Genomic DNA, 17,962 nt, shown 5'->3' with positions numbered 1-17,962 from the left:
CCCTCATTATGACCCTGACAGTGAGTGATAAAGTGGCGGTAATACCGCTAACAGGCTGACGGAAATTACTGCCAAAATATGAGACTGAGAACTCCAATAGACAGCCAATGTACCACACCATCCGCCAGGGTGTTAACACCACGCACGACGGCGGTCGCCATCAACAGCTAGGCAGGAGACAAAGTACCAACCACCATATTAAGACCCTACAATTCGCCATGTTTTCCGGGGCGGTACCAACACCATCAAAAGCCTGGCGGAAACACATCACAGAAGAGAAAAGACTCACCATCGGAGACACAGGAAAGAACAACGCCGCCATGGAACCCGAACTGCAAGTTTTTCCAATGATCTTCTGCGTTGTGCTCCACCTGGAACACCGACGCTGACGAAGATGGTGAGTACAGCCACCTAGCACCCAAGGGAGGGAGGGAGGAAAACAAGAGTGACACACATACGCACGACACACACCCGACACACACAAACCATATACACAACCAGCTGCACATGAAAAACTATTTGCACCCGATACACGGCAGAATAATGCAAGGACAACAGGAATACACTAAGGTGAATGTATTAATATCAACTGCTAATAAATAAACCAATTGTCAGTGAAACAGGTATGTACAAATGTACACAAAGGGACACTGACCAGTCCAGTGTTCAAAGGGCCCACATTGCCACAGGGCACAGTCCAAGGCCCAACTCGAATTCTGACTTCATCCGGATAGAACTCTGCAGGGGAATCAGTTTGCAAGTGGGCAGGCACCTCAGGGGGATGGGAGGGTGGGCAGCTCCTGCTGTCTGGTGTTTGCGTGAGTGCTTGTGGGATGAATTTTGGTGCCTGTGTTTGCCTATGCTACTCTTGGGTGTTGTCTTGTGTGCATGCTCGTCTGTATGTGTGCATGGGATGGATTGGGGTTGAGGAGACTGGGACTGGGAAGTGGTAGTTTGAGTGGGGAAGGTAGAAACAGGGACAACGGCTGCCATCAGAGTGGAGGCTAGAGCCTGAATCGATCCCTGTTGGGCCGCAAATCCACAGTGAATGCCCTCTAGGAATGCATTGCATTGCTGCATCTGCGATGCCAGCCCCTGGATGGCATTCACAATGGCTGATTGCCCTGCAGAGATGGATCTCAGGAGGTCAATAGCCTCCTCACTCAGTGCAGCAGGGCTGAGGTGCCTGGGGTGAAGGAGATGCCCACCCTCCTGGGTCAGCGGGCATGGGCAACTCGCTGAGGGGCTACTGGGAGGGTGGTGCTGGTACAGGGGGTGGCCGCTGTACCTGCAGCTGGGGTGGTCACAGAGGTGTCCGCCACCACCAGGGAGCTCCCATCAGAGGAGGTATCTGAGTCTGTGTTGTCACCTCCTGTCTCGACCGTGGTGCTCCCCTCGCCCTCCGTCCCACTGGTTTCCTCGGCGTCTGCCTCCTGGGTCCTGTGGGATGCAGCTCCCTCTGTCGCCGGTGCCCCTGCTCCTCTGCCAGTTGATGCTAATGCACACAAGGACAGGATGACAGAACAAAAAAGGGGGGAGAGAGACAAAAGAAACACTGGGTCAATGACTGCACAAACACCACAGTTTGCATACACAGCAACGTCACACACAGGGAGCAGACCTAAGCACTATGCATTACACTGCCAGTGATATGGCTAGATGCTAAGGCAAGATGAGGGCCACACACCGCCAACTGCACCCCTCCTGGTACCCACAAAGCCCTGCCTGAAATGGAATGCTAACAAGCTAGGTAGCCTGCATTTGCTAGACACCCATTACCCTAGAGTTGACCGATGCTGCAACGTCTTGCCTGGCCTTAGGGGGCACCCACTAACTCACATCCACCACCTGAATCCCACCCCACCTGCCAAATTTTGGAATTATACCCACTGTACTCACCCCCTTGTGGCTGCTGTGATTCCCTCAAGCGCCCATTCAGCTCTGGTTAGGCCACCGCCGGTATGCGGGCCATCAGGGGGGCCAAGTTCCGACAGGCACCACTTCCTCATTGGGATGCCATCCCCAGCTGGGCCTCCGCGGTCTTCCGTGCCCAGCGTCTCAGGTCCTCCCACCTTTTCCGATAGTGGGTGCTCTGCCTGCCATAGAGCCCCAGGGTCCGCACGTCCTTGGCGATGGCACGCCATAATCCCTTCTTTTGATGGGCGCTGACCTGCAGAGGCAATACAGATAAGAGAACACCATTAAACCAGCAGTCCAGCCTGTCACACAAATGGCCCACCATTCCCGTTTCCATCACCATTGGCACACACATCACCCGGCGCACACCATGTACACCACCACAAGACATTACCCCCGCTCCCCTGATAACACGATGCTTGCACACACATCTCTATGCATCCTTCCCACTTGCATTGTATCCAATGTGTACTCACCTGTTGGTCTGGAGGCCCATACAGCAGTCCATACTGGGGTAGGACCCCATCCACCAGTCGCTCCAACTCCCCTGAAGGGAAGGCAGGGTCCCTTTCCCCGGTCACACAGGCCATGGTGGGTTCCAGACTCAGGTCACAGCAGCACACGCAATGTAGGTGTTCTCCTGTTGAAGGACAGGAAACAAGTGAGGAATCAGATAGAAAATGGCAGTCATGTCCGGGGCGGTGTACACCGTCACCACAGGCGCAGATCCCTATTGGACACTGTACTCCATAGAGCCCCATATTATCCAAGGAGGAACTGCACGGCGGTGCAAGACCGTCTTCCGCCATGACACCCAATGTTGGCAGAATTACCTCACTTCCACGGTCATATCGACATTAACTGCGTCACAGATTAGATTGGCACATACCTCGCCATTAACACTATCCCATTACGTAAATGCACCATGTACACTGAAGTTGTGGTTCCATTGTTCCAATTGTGACAGCCTACTCACTCTTGTGTCCCTTAGATACCTACTGCTGCCAATGAATAGGAGGTGGAGACATACCCCCGTGTACAGACCCCTTGTGGACTTGGCTACACTGGAGGACAGGCACATTATCCTCACCTATAGACTGGACAGGGCCACAGTCACAGAGCTTTGTGCCCCATTGGAGCCAGACCTGATCTCATCTATCTGTCATCCGACTGGGATCCCCCCTCTTGTGCAAGTGCTATCAGCACTCCATTTATTTGGTAACTGGTTCTTTCCAAGTGACAGTGGGCTTGGCAGCAGGAATGTCACAGCCAATGTTCTCAAATGTGCTGGCAAGAGTCCTGTCTACCCTGGTGAGACACACGTGCAGCTACATTTCTTTCCCCCAGGTGGAAGAGTTGGCCACTGTGAAGGCTGGGTTCTCTGCAATGGTACATAGCCCCAATATTATAGGGGTGATTGATGAGACACATATGTCCCCCCCGGCCAGAATGAACAGGTGTTCAGGAATCGTAAGAGTTTCCACTCACTAAGTGTTCAGATGGTGTGACTGGCAGACCAGTACATCTCCCACATCAATGCTAAGTATCCTGGGGCAGTGCATGATGCCTTTGTCCTGAGGAATAGCAACATCCCAAATGTGATGTCCCAACTACAGAGTCATAGGGTGTGGCTAATAGGTGAGCCTTGGTCCCTACCCACTGTATGTTAGTGTATGCCTTCAGGTGTTCCCCCCATAGGATTGTTTGAGGCTAAATATGGTCCCACAATACTTGCAGGTGACTCTGGCTACCCAAACCTACCATGGCTGCTGACCCCTGTGAGGAATCTCAGGAGAGGGGCTGAGGGATGTTATAATGAGGCACATGGGCGAACCAGACGCACCATCAAGAGGATCTCTGGGCTCCTGAAGGTCAGGTGCCTCCATCTGACAGGTGGATCCCTGTCCTACTCACCCGAGAAGGTATGCCAGATAGTAGTGGCATGCTGCATGTTGCACAACCTGGCCCTCAGACGTCATGTACCTTTTCTGCAGGAGGAGGAGACTGGAGATGCCCCTTTGGCAGCATTAGACCCTGAGGACAGTGAGGATGAAGAGGATGAGGATGAGGATGAGGACAATAGAACATCAGTTATCCGTCAATACTTCCAATGACACACAGGTGAGACAGAGCAACTGACCATTCCTATGACTATTGGTGTATTCGGTGTGGCTGTAGCATGATGGCATTAACTTCCTTTGCATCTCAACTTACTATCACTTATGGCTTGTCATTTTACAGATGATGGTGGTATAACAACTGTGTACTGATGTGCTGACTACACACAGCTACAGGTCACTATTTCTATGCTCTCACAGTGTACAGATCATTTCCGCTGTTCCCATAAATGCACATTTTCAATACATAAAACACTAGTAGTCAAGTTGTGTTCAAGGGTGTTTATTGTAGTGCTAAGACTTTGAGGGGAAAGTGCAATGGAATGGGGTGATGATTAAGGAAAGTCCAGGGTATTGTTCAAGTCTGTTTGTAGCACAGGTGCAGTGTCCAAGTGGCCATAGGAAGGGGAGCAAAGTCAGTTCAAAGTGAACAAGGTGACAGTGTGGGACACAAGGGGGACAATCAGGAGAGTCTCATTTCCTGGCGGTGGTCTTGGCAAGTGTCTCTGGCTTCAGTCTGGTTCACAGGGAATGTTTACGGGGTGGTTCACCTTCTGCAGGGGGAGGGGTGCTGGTGGCCTGTGGGTTCTGTGACGGGGCCCCCTGCCCACTAGCTGCAGCAGAACTGGAGGGCTGGTCAATGGACTGGCTAGTAGTAGGGGCCCGGTGCTGTGCTGTTGCGTCCCTCATGATGTTGGCCATGTCTGCCAGCACCCCTCCTATGGAGATCAGGGTGGTGTTAATGGCCTGCAAGTCCTCCCTGATCCCCTGATACTGTCCTTCCTGCAGCCGCCTGTACTCCTGCACGTTGTCAAGGATCTGGCCCATCATGTCCTGGGAATGTTGGTAGGCTCCCAGGACCTCGGAGAGTACCTTCTGGAGAGTCGGTTCCCACAGCACTGCTCCGAATGTCCCTGTTCCCCTGTGCCTCTGGCCCCTGAACGGTGTGCCCACTGCCATTGACCCCAGGTCCCTGACTGTTTTGGGTATGAAGTGGCCACACTGCTGATTGACGTGTCCTAGGGACAGAGTTGTGGGTATGCTGGGTGGCTGCTGTGGTGTTGAATACTGATGGAGGAGTCTCTGTGGTGGACTGTGAGTGGGCTTAGGTGACTGGCCATCCAGTGGTCCCTGTTGGGCCAGGTAGGTCATCCAGATCCTGAAATCCAGAGTTACTGTCATCACTGGGGGCATCTTCTGTTGGGGGACTGGATAGTCGTGGCACCTTCTCTCCGCTGACATTGGCTGGGGTACCTGTGGGGATGTAAGTGATATATTATGCTTCCTGTCTGTGTCATACTGTACATCCCTGGCTTCCCCTCTATCGTTGGTGTTGCCCTGCCACCTTTTACTTGTGTATGGTGATGTATTGTTAGTTTCCCTGTGCTGAGCTGTGCATGCTTTTGTGATGGGTGTCCAGGCAGGGTGGGAGGGCTGTCCATGCATTGGTATAGCATGCAGGGCTTGGCATTGGGGTTGGTCATATGTGTAGGTGCAGTGTGTGGGATGGAGTGGAGTGATGGGAGTGAGGTTGAGGGTGTGAGATGGCATGTAGGTATGGAGAGTCATACTTGGGAAATGTTGACTTACCAGTGTCCAATCCTCCGGCTACTCCAGCGAGTCCCTCAGGATGCAGTATTGCCAAGACTTGCTCCTCCCATGCTGTGAGCTGTGGGGGAGGAAGTTGGGGTCCTCTGCCAGTCCTCTATATGGCAAGCTGGTGCCTTGCTGCTATGGAACGTACCTTCCCCCGTAGGTCGTTCCACCTCTTCCTGATGTCGTCCCTTGTTCTTGGATGCTGTCCCACGGCGTTCACCCTGTCCACAATTTTCCGCCATAGCTCCATCTTCCTTGGACTGGATATCTGCTGTACCTGTGCTCCAAACAGCTGTGGCTCTACCCTGACAATTTGCTCCACCATGACCCTTAACTGCTCATCAGAGAAACGGGGGTGCATTTGTGGGGACATGGGTGGTGTGTGGTGTTTGTTGGTGAGAGTGTGTTGAGTAATGTGGTGTGATGTGTGATGTGGGGTGTGTGAGGGATGTATGGGTGTAAGCTGTGTGTGTGCCTAGTTGTCGCAGTGGTATTGGTGTCAGTCTGGTGGCAATAATTTGTATTCATAAAGGGTTGTGGGTAATGTGGGTGTGTGTTTTATAGTGTTGTGGGTGTGTGGGTGTGGTGTGTGTATGAGAGTCAGGTGTGTGTTTTTCGTATTGGCCAATGTGGTGGTGTTTTGTATGTGGGTGTCCATTCTGAGCGCGGTGGTATGTACCGCCAATGGTTTACCGCCATTGAATGTCTGCTGTGGTGATTCGTGGGTCATAATGTGATGGGTGTTGTTTTGTTGGTGTAACGGTATGGGTGTTGAGACCGCCACTTTTCCATTGACCTTTGGGCTGGCGGATTTGTGGATGTGGCAGTATTCTGTTGGATTGGTGTGTGTTTGTCATAACATGGCGAACGGATATTGGCCACCGCGGCGGTATGTTGGCAGCCATCACCACGGCAGTAAGCAGGATTTACCGCCATGTTCTAATGAGGGCCTTTATGCCCAATTCTCAAACAATGTCATATATCTAGACACATAGATTTGTGACCTCAAAACGACACATGTTTATAAAGTTAAGGAATTCACAAAGCTTTCCCTGAGCATACCTGGAATAATGAGCCTATCACCACTGTCCAGGAAAGTCATGTGACTTTCTGATTTTTGTTGCAGCATTGGCATTTCTCCATGGATGAACTGTATGCATTGTACAATTCAACATTGTGGACAGTCAGTCTTAAACCTAGAGTCTTTTTTTAATTTTTAATTTTTCCCTTAGATGAAAATATTTTTCTCCATACCCACACCTCTTCTATACAACTCCAAAACAGTTTGAGGTTTTCTGTCCACATCTGGCCTTATAAATGGACTTCCTCCAGCTTCTGGAGTACATTCCTTATCATTTGAAGTCTGAGAAAGGGTCAGGTGGAAGTTTGTGAATACCACAAGCTCACGGTTGTGGGCTTTTACTAACAATCTAGGCTCACAAGACTGTGACATTTCCACTTCACATCCAATGTGTGGGAGTTACCTCCACATAACATTAAGCAGTTGCTGAGTGATATAGATTAACTGTACTTAATTCCTGATATATGTAACTTGATGATATATAAATATTTTCAAGGTAGGTAGACCTAGAGATAAGTATAGTACTGATGGAAATCAAGGGTAATAATGACTTCATAGTTAAGTGAGAATTTCAGTGACAATGTAACGTCTAAGCTTAAAACCCACTGAAATTTACCAGTTAACTCTAATAACTATAACCTGTGTTCCTAAGTTAACAGTACCTCCTACACCCACTTAGCACAGTTTTGTCAACAATTATGTTATTTCAGGTGTTGCAGTGATGTTATCAATGATGTTATAGAACATGCCTTGAGTGACGCAATATGTGGAGTAACTTGCTGTGGATTAGGAAGGCATGAGTTATAGTTAACTAGAGATAAGTATAACTGGTAATTTTCAGTGTTTTTTAAGTTTAAAATGCTATGTTGTCACTGAAATGTTCACCTAACTACCATGTCACTTTAACCCTTGTTTTAGTTAATGAATTACTAGGGCTGTTTTAAACTTAAAGTAATATTTTATTACCATGCATAAAGCCAACCCTTCCTGCATACAGCCTTTAGCCGAGTGATGCCGTTTGCACTCATTTTCCAGTACGGAACACGCTCCCGGCACTAAAACTCAACATGACATGCCAATTTCCACCCCTTCGCTGAACTGCGCAGAATATTGAGGAGTTTTCATGTAACTCCGTGGAATTCCACGGAGTGAAACTCCACGAGTTCCGCCCACCCCAAGTTGTGACTGATCATGCTAAATTTAAAAAATGTCAATAACAGGTGAAAAATAGTTGTAAAAAACACACAACATACATTAGTACCCTTTAATTGGGACAGATCTGGAAATTGGGCACAAAAACCCACCCAACCCCTGGTACAATATTCACACTTGAGTGTATTTATACTTGATTTACCTCAAAAATATAATGGCCCACCATAGTGTCAAGCCTGATGTTAAAGATTTGACCTCTCATGACAGATGCTTTAAGGGATAATGCAACAAAAGAATAAGCAGGGATACCAGGCCCAGACACTATGCGACCTAAGTGCAAGGGTACTTTACACTCTTAGCATGGCTTGGCATACAGCTATAGGGTCTATCCTGGTAGCACAGCACTTTAATGTGTCTAAACAATAGTTCTTGGAAGCACTTAAAATGTTTAAAGTTGCCCAGGCAAAATTAACAAGTGGTACCTCTTAGAATTTATGACTGTGGGACATTTAAGTTATGTGACAGACAAAGAACCTTGGATCAGGTTGAACCATAAAGAACAAGGATACGTGGCATACATCGATGGATAATACTTGGGGCACACATATAGATAAGTTTACAAATATTCACTCATTCGGCTGGTACTAGGGAAAGCAATTCTAGGACTCTACCAGCAGGGGTTATCAATTTGCCACTACATAGAGAAATATGTCTCAAGGCATTTTGTGGTTCAGGGCAAATTTGCACTTTACTTAAGGTGTCAAAAATCTTTTAGCCAACCTTGACCATCAGCTGCGCTGAATTAAGTTTCACTGAACACCATTTTCTTAGATGAACACTGTCCAAAAGTAGGGCAAGGCCATACAATGTTGATCCTGCACTAGTGTGCTCTAATGAAAGCCCTTAGACCACTGTCATCAGAGCAAAGCATGAGTTAAAAACATACGTCTGACTAACAGTAATCTTCAGTCTTACAATCACTTGGCATGCTGCAAAAAGTAATAGGATCATAGAATGTAAGTGCTTCTTTGTGGAGCACACACTGTACAGTGTAGGACACATCACAGGTTCTTTAATTACAGCTGAACATACGAAAGGAAGCCAGAGACCAGAAATTGGACGAAGCATTACCTTGTAATAGTTCCCAAGAATACGTCGTCGTGGTCTGGTTTCGGCTTGTAAACCACTGGGAATCCACTGTGGCTGGTATTAACGAGCAAGCTAGCCAATGAGGAGACCGCTTCTTGTAGGTGGAGAACTCTCACACATGGCTTCATGACATCTCTGGCAGTGAACAGTTCCAGGTTTACCCTGAAAGACACAGAACAGACAGACCCCAGGGTGAGTGCTGTAAACAGGAAATGGGGCCTATCATCTCAGTATCTGATGAGTTAGCAGTGCGTCAGGAGATTACTTCATGCTGAAATACTCGGGTAAGTAGCGCGTGTTTTTCGTGAAAATCCTCAGCTTAAGAGCTCTGAGCATTTACATAATGGTCGCCGTTCCTTTGTGCCTGAACAATACTTTCAAAACGTGTAGTTCCCTAACTCTGGACAATTTAGGTCGCTTCTAAAAGGGGTTTCTTTGATTGAACAATAAAAACATGTTGCGCAGGTTTACTCTGATAGCGTTATAACACCTTAGCCAACACCAAATACTTTGTGACGTGACGTGATTTTACCCTCCTTCTGTGTTTCTTATCTTCGTTTCCTATTTTTCTGATTTACCTTTGCGCAATAAAACGCATTTTAGCGTTCTTCACAAAATTACCTGCTATAATGTGTGTTTCTTTTTTGTAAAACATCACAACCCACACCAAGTTTAAGAGAAGCTGCCACTCAGCACTGAAAACTACTTATCTTTATTTCAAATCAGGATCCTCCTGTAAAAAAAGACCTGAGCTCCTTGATGGCATGATATTTTGCTTTTGCCCAACTATCCTCCTATTAAAGAAAGAAGTGGGAAAAAGGAAAAACTCTTGTTACAGAAATCGAAGTTGCTTGTTTTATCAGGAATATAAATCGAGCCAAATTGAAGGATTTGATCTACTTAGTTAAGTTAGGGGCATATTTACAAGAAGGTGGTGCATCGGTTCGGATGATCCACTTTTCTTGCGTCCCCCTACAGCCACCTAACGACACCATGGTTGCGCTGTATTTACAATACGGCGCATCATGGCAGTCGTTAGCACAATGACATGAACATTTTTGATGCTATTGTGCCACTTTGCTGGACTAGCATCAAAAATGTTGGTGCTAGCCAAACAAAGGTCCTGGAGGTACATAGGTTAATATGGGTGCATCACTTTAAAACCTGCCCTTAGCAGGTGTTAAAAATGACAGAAAAATGGGGCAGTGAAATCTTGTAAATTTCACAAGAAAGTGGTGCATCGGTCCCCCTTACCCCCCTAACGACACCATGGTTCCACCGTATTTACAATACGGTGCACCATGGCGGTCGTTAACAGCGGCAACATTTTTAGCACTGTTGTGGCGCTTTGCTGCACTAGTGCCAAAAATTTTGGCACTAATGCAGCAAAGCACAGGGAGGCCCATGGGTTATTTTGGGGGTGTCACTTTACTGCCTGCCCTGAGCAGGCATTAAAAATGACAGAAAAATGGCTTGGTGAAATCTTGTAAATTTCACTGCCCCATTTTTTCGGGCCTCCCTGCATGGGAACACCCACCTTACATACATTATGTCTGGCGTACGCATAATGTGGCACAAGGGGTTGCAAAGTGACGCAATGAATGCAATGCACCACTTTGTAAATATTGCATGGGGGAATGGCCACCTTAATTCTGCCTTAGCGTCTTAAAAATGATGCTAAGGTGGCGCAAGGGGCTTGTAAATATGTCCCTTAGTTTCAATAACATTTCACAGCAGAGAGGATGCAAGCCCGCCGTCTTGGGATATGACCTAGACTGGTAGATTGCAGAACTTCTCGTCCTCTGAGGAGAGAGCAGGGTATTGGAGGGGGAAGGGCTTTGTGTCAAGCACAATCTCAGGCACTTCTACGTGCCTTCCCACCAAAAACAAAAAACCTTGTGAGTCTGCCACTTATGTCCTCTGGAGGTTTCACACCCTAGAATGTAGAGACTATATACAGGAGCCAGAAGCCCAGTCTGTGCAGGGATTTCCAACTCACTTTGTGTTCCAGTGTGTGACATCGGCTCTTCGCAGGGAGAGCATGTGACAGGAGCCAATATCGTGTAACACACAGAGGGAGCGAGTGAGTTAGAAATTTTGAGACTAAATTGTCAACTGACTAGGAGACAGGGTGCTAGTAAATGGAGATAATGCTGATTAAAAAGAGTGAGCGCTTGGGATGCCACAAGGACCAGTGACATCACAGGAGTGAGGGTGTAAAAAGTACAACAACATACAAGTCATTTGAAAGTCTACAAGAAGATTGTCACCAATTAAGACAAGGGACAACAAGGCAAAGTTTAACAAGGAAGCCAAGATGTAAAGTAGCCAAGTCCAAAGTCACGCATACAGCCAAGGGGAGCTTAGAGAACCAGTTTGAGACTGGAAGCAAGGCCTTAAATAGTTACCACAGCCAAAGGAGTTTGGAGCTGCTACATGGGCCCATCAAAATAACATAGACAGAAAATCAGCTAACACAATATGCTGAAGGTGAGTTTGCACAGGTAAGTATAGATTTATTATTCTTAACCCCTTTGCTGCTATGTCTTTTCCCCCTGTCCTAAGCCTATTTTCTGTCTATTTGGGGTAGTTCACGCTTAGGACTACATAAGTCTTTGTCCACATAAGCTACCCACGCCAAATTTGTATCCTTTTCTCCAAACATCCTGGGGATTCTAAAGGTACCCAGGGATTGTGGTGTACCCTGGAGGGGCTCCAGAAAATAGCCACAATACAGCTAAATTTGGGCTTTTGGGGGGGGGAAGTGCTGAAGAAGGAAATGTCTGTTTTTCCCCCTGAAATTGGCATCAACAAAAGGTTTGTAGTGCTAAAACCACCATCTTCCCAGCTTTCAGGAACAGGCAGACTTGAATCAGAAAAAAAAAATTCAACACAGTTTTGGCATTTTACTGGGACACGCCCTTTTTGCCTATTTTTTGTGCTTTCAACGTCCTTCGAGCTAGTGATAGAAATTGGTATAAAACCAATGGTAGATCCCAGAAAGCTATACATTTTTGAAAAGTAGACAAGATTATAAATTCAGCAAGGGGTTATTTGTGTAGATCCTTCAAAGTGTCCTGTAGAAATTAACAGTTGAAATAAAAAAGAAATTGAAATTGATTTGACAAAAACAGCGATTTGTGTCTATGTTTTCATCTGTGACTTTTTCACTCTATGGCAGATTTTCGAAAGCAATATATTGTGTCCACTGGACCCTTCTAGTTGTGGGGATATAGGTAGGTTCACCAAGAACCCAAGGTACCTAGAGCCACTGAGTTACACCTTGTAGTGGTTTTTCATTGTGTACCGGGTATACAGCAATTCATTTGGTAAAATATAAAGAATGAAAAATAGGTGTCAAGGAAACCTTTGTATTTCCACAATGGGCACAAAATATGGAGTTTAGAAGCAGTGGGTATTTGCAGATATCTGAATTTGTGTGTCCCCATACTAGCATGTGAGTTAGAGAGCATTTCTCAAAATGACTTATTTCTTGCACAGTGTCTTACATTTGGAAGGCGCAAATGCAGAGAATGACAATTGGTAGTAACACTTGTTCTATAATCCTGTGTTTGCCCAAATCTCACGATAAAAATTATACCTCACTTGTGTGGGTATACCTAGTGCCCGTGACAGGAAATAGAAAATGCAACATGGACACATCACATTTTCCCACTGAAAACAGACTCGTTTTTTTCTATGTGCCTAGCTGTAGATTTTGGGCCCTAGCACAGCTGGCACCTAGGGAAACCTAGCAAACCTGTACATTTTTGAAAAGTAGACACCTAAAGGAATCCAGGATGGGTCAACTTGTGTGGCTCTCACCAGGTTCTGTTATCCAGAATCCATTATAAATCTCAAAACTTGACTAAAAAACAAATTTTTCTCACATTTCTGTGGTGGAAAGTTCTGGAATCTTCACAGAACCGCAAACTCCCTTCCACCCAGCATTCTCCTAAGTATTTTGATAAAAATGGTACCCCTCTTGTGTGGCTTAGTCTACTGCCAGTGACAGGAACTTATCAACCCAAGGGCAATAAGAGTGCTTGCTTGGGTATTCCTAATGCCATCGGTTGGATACGTTCCTGTCTGTGGCACTAGGTCCAGCCACACAAGTGACACAGTATTTTTATAGGCAGAAGTGGACCAATACTGGGTGGTATGAATTTTGTGGATTCCTGCAGATTCCGGAAGGTTCCATCACAGAAATGTGAGGAAACATATGTTTTTAGTCAACATTTGTGGTTTGCAGGGCATTGTGAGTAAGAAAATGGCATAGGATAGATGCAAAGCACACCCCGTGGACACCACCTGACGTCTATTTTTCAGAACTGTGTGGGTCTGGTAGGTAATTCCAGGTAGCAGTGTACACAAGTGCAAAAAGTGCAGCTGTTCACCATTGCAAGTGGGATGATACTGGTAGTTAGCCAAACTCTCCTGGCCCACTTGTAAAACCAACACCCAAAAGAATCAAATACCCCCTTGCTTGCCATTGGGATGAGATGCTTTAGTCCACAGGAGAGAAGAAAGACTGTTTCACCATTTTTGAGGGCATGGGGGCCTGGCCCTCACCCTACAAAAAAAAGTAATCCCTGGTGTCTGGTGAGCTTTCTGACCCGGGGGGCTGATGGAGATAGTTGACCCAATCTGCCCCCCCGAGGGGGCCAAAAGACTTTCACTTAAATTTGGGAGGGGCATGGCCATGTCCATGAGAGGCAGCCGCTACTGATACCATTTTTTAAAAAAGTAATCCCTTGTGCCTGGTGGGCTTTCTGCCCCCAAGGGAGTTGATGGGGGTAATAGGCCCCATCTGCCCCTTTAGGGGTGGCAGAAAGACCTTCCCTATTTTGGAAGGGGAAGGGCATGCTCATGCTGGGTAGCCACCTGATACCAATTTTAAAAAAGTAATCCCTGGTATCTGGTGGAATTACTGCCCGCAGGCGGCCGATGGGGGTAATTGCCCCCATCTGCCCCCTTGGAGGCAGAAAGACTGTTTCTATTTTTTGGAAGAGGTGGGGGCATGGCCATGCCCAGGCTGGGTAGCCCCACTGATATAAATTAAAAAGAAAGTAATCCCTGGTGTCTCGTAGGATTTCTGCCCCCAGGGGACAGATTGGCCTACAAATAAGACCAATCTGCCCCTGGGGGGCAGAAAATAGCCAAAATAAATAACAACCCCATAGTGAGTAGTGGTCCATGCCCAAGGGGCCACTCCCCAATTTATTTTTTTAGTCCCTTGTGTCTAATGGTATTCTGCCCTCCTGGGGGGCAGGTTTGCCTAAAAATGAGGCAAATCTGCCCAAAGGAGGTCAGAAAACTTCCAAAATAATCACACAATCATGGGATCGGCCACTCCCCAACTTTTTTTTCTTTAAATCCCTGGTCTCTAATGGTATTCATCCCCCCCCCCCCCCCAGCCCCAGATGGCAGACTGCACTAAGGCCAATCGGCCCTTGGTGGGGGAGAAAATGGTCAAAGTGAATCCCCAAGTATTGAGAGCAGCCCTTGCCTGAGGGGCTGCTGCCTGATCCCTGGTGTCTAGTGGAGTGGATCCCTGCTTGGGGATCGCCCTCTTTAGGCGATCCTCAAGCAGGTATCCACTTGGGAGATTCTCCCCTTTCCAACAATACCTCTCCCGTGTGTGTTGGTGCTCGGGGGCTGAGATAGCCCCACGAGCACCAAAGCAGTGACAGTTAAATTAGCCGATCAGCTTATTTCACTTTTGTTTTCAATGTAATGACGTCAGTGCGCCGTGCATAAAATCATCATTACATTGAAAAAGAAAATGCCTCAGTGGCTAGGGAAGCTCTTCCCCAGCTTCGGAGGCAAAAAAACATAAAAATAAATCTCTCTGCTATTTACAGCATAGGTATTTTGCACTCGTAAGCGGAATGCTTATGCTGACGTCCCCACTCCTACATTTTGTAATGTTGAATCACTGTCCCTTTTAGAAGATGCTACACGGTACTGAACGAACGTAAATGTTTACAGATCCTATGTCTAGAAATCACAATCTATTATGTACACCCACGCATGTATGTTTTATGTAGAACTAAGTTCATGCCACAAAAAGGTCTGACTAGAGGCCTGAATATTTAATTAAATCTAAAATTCACATTGAAACATGCACATACGGAATATTTTTGCAGGGGTTAGTGGGGGAGGGGGGGTGTTTCACTACCTATGCCCAATGCTCGACACCTACTTGTCAACACCGGCGCTTGTGACAGTCTGCCGCAAGGTGGCGCTGTCGGGCTATTTTACAGAGGACTACGACCACAATTAATTATTAATTCCGTTTACATTAAAAATTACTGCTAGCTGCCGCTCAAGTCATTCTTATAGCTTTGGGGACCTGGAATAGTCTGAATTTTCACACTTGACTTGTAGGAGTGTGATGCTTAGTAGCTGTGTTGTTTCTAACATTGGCAGGGGCGATGTGTGGTGCAAGCTGTAAAGAGCCACTTGGGTTCTACTGTTATATGCATCTACCTTGCACACGGAGGGCCGGCTCGGCCTTCAGATATAAATAAAGGCGCGCGAGGTCCCTTGTGACCTTCGCTCAAAGGTAGTTACTGAGTCCGTGTCTTGCATGTATTGGCCTGCTCTGGGGCCTAAACTAGCGAAGTGTGTCCCCTCGCTACATTGGCGATGAGAGCGGAACACCCTGCGGCATCTCACCGGCACCTGTCACCCATCCATACCGAGACCTGGACCTGCAGTAACCTGCCCGCAACGCCGCAGCACCCATAAGGCGCCTTATCATTCCACAGCAGTAGGCGCTTCATCGCGTGGCTGCCCGATCAGCACTAGAAGTTGGCGGCAAGGACACCTACCGGCCCTCTGACTACCTGGCCCTGGTGGCCCCGCTCATTGCTGGAATTGGGCCGATGAAGAGTCAGCCTGCACAGCATGTGGGCCCGTGCAGCCTGCAACACGGCGGCCAGAGGAAAATCTGTCTGAAGACAATTATTTTCTTTAATTTAAGTACTCTAGCAGAGGATGACAGTTTTAAGTCTCTCCGAGGGAACAAACAGTATTTATGCAGGTACACAGAGTGTAATACCATTGTTGATTGGATGAGGGGATGCCTCTACCCTCAGTAACATCAACCATGATGCCACTCCCTTCCCTCAACAATGGTTATACATATCATATAATACTCTGCATATCTAAATGTACATGCCAATTTCGATGTACTTTGGTAATGACATGGAATGTGACATTTTCACCGTGGCAGTAAATATATGAATGTGCATTTATATCAATGGTTGCTCTAATTAACGTGTTATTTGACCACATTTATTTTCAGTGCCATGTCATAAACGTTTTCATTTTTTAACTGAAATGCACTCTCCTGATTCTTTCATTGCCATAAAACCCACATGTTGGGCAAATAAGGGAGACAGAAAGATCCCAGCCAGCTGAAAGGATTATATGCAAGCTGAGCTACTAAACGTGGTTTTACCCCAATCATACTGGGTTACACTGAAATGTATTGTAAACGGACTGTGGAAGGTTTGTGGAAAAGACCACACTGTCACCCTGCTGACATCTGGAACAGGGAGACAGTTCAGACATTTACTAAAAGATGCCTCAAAGAAAGGATATCCAAAGTTGCACAACATCATGATGGCTGAGATGAAGAAATAGAGTTCATAAAAGGTGAAAAGGGTGAGGTATTGGCACTTCGCATGCAGACTATCCTCCTATAGAAAAAAAGACATTGAAAATAAATCAAGAAGGAGTAACCTGTGTTCACAAGGGATTCAAAGTTGCACTAAAGGAACAGACATCAAAAGCTCCAGAGTTAACCCGTTGCTTCCCCTAATAGCAGACATTGAAGTCCGGATCACACTGGACAGAATTCACACTGCAGCAAATTATGCAACTCGAGGGATTCGCTCACCAGATATTATTACGCAAATCCATCACTTCCAGTTGAAAGAGCAGATTATGATGGCAACGAGGATTCAAGACCATAGTATATTTGACAGCCATCAGTTCCACATCTAATAAGATTTAGTAGGAGTAAAGCTACTCCAAAGAGGAAACCTTTGATTTTTTAAACAATTCCTGCCACAAGTAGGGTAACGTCTTCGGAAATTGTTTCAAATGGCAGTCAACATATGCAGAATACAGACTAAATTGCCAAAGGAGGAATAGAAATCCCTGGGCATCACAGTTAATGATGCCCCTATCCCTGGCGGCTTCACAAACCAACCAAGCAGAGACTCTCCCAAGCATAAAAGAGCTATGGAAAGTAGTACGATCCAGACACAACGAACCTATCAAAAAGGAAACGGAGGTGACAATCGAATCTCGCTGGTGCAGTGGCAAACCAGAACCTGAATCGCAACCAGACACTCGAGACTAGGTGAAAGATTATCTGTGCTGAAGAGTGGTCAGGCAAACAATGTACAGATGTTGTGGGTTGGGGGAGGTAGGCTATGCAGAGCACTGGTGGGGTGGGAAGGTAGACATATCCTTGCATAAGGTGCCCTTACAGAGAGGAGTAATAGGCTAAGAGAGCTCTGAGCTGCCTGGAAAAGTAGTTTTGACCTGAAACAGGTTGCAGACCGGACTACCCACTAGATGGTTATCACCAGTGCTTGAAATGGAAAAATAGAAGTGCAGGTACTCTGTATCAGAGTACCTGCTTGTTTCTGAGAAGTGCTGGTACTCTCCAATGAAAAGTATTACGTTTTTCTTGAGAAGTGCAGGTACTCTCCCTCCCAAATGAAAAAAGTGCTGGTACTCAGTACTAGACAGTACCAGCCCATTTAAAGAACTGGTTATCACAGTTCTAAAGTTATGTATCTTATTTAGAGGGCTGCCAGAGGGGATGCATGTGATGATGGTGGCAGTGCTAAGCATTTATTTATGGCTTTTATCAAAATCAGTTTAAACACATTAACAGACTGAATGTGAGGACACTACCTTATAACTG

General features: G+C 46.6%; 1 protein-coding gene across 1 annotated transcript in view; it reads right to left on the bottom strand.

Annotated features, from left to right (window-relative positions):
- Window positions 1-17,962, bottom strand: part of LOC138282493 (chloride channel protein C-like) — an 858,631-nt gene that overhangs the window by 174,453 nt on the left and 666,216 nt on the right. The window contains exon 13 of the mRNA XM_069220139.1: window positions 8,995-9,174. Within this exon, the coding sequence (XP_069076240.1) occupies window positions 8,995-9,174 (180 nt within the window). The remainder of the gene's footprint in view (window positions 1-8,994; window positions 9,175-17,962) is intronic.

This window comes from Pleurodeles waltl, chromosome 2_2 (genome assembly GCF_031143425.1).
Source record: "Pleurodeles waltl isolate 20211129_DDA chromosome 2_2, aPleWal1.hap1.20221129, whole genome shotgun sequence".
Classification (NCBI taxonomy): Eukaryota; Metazoa; Chordata; class Amphibia; order Caudata; family Salamandridae; genus Pleurodeles; species Pleurodeles waltl.
The sequence above is the reverse complement of the archived record's forward strand: the minus strand, read 5'-3'. Positions and strand labels throughout refer to the sequence as shown.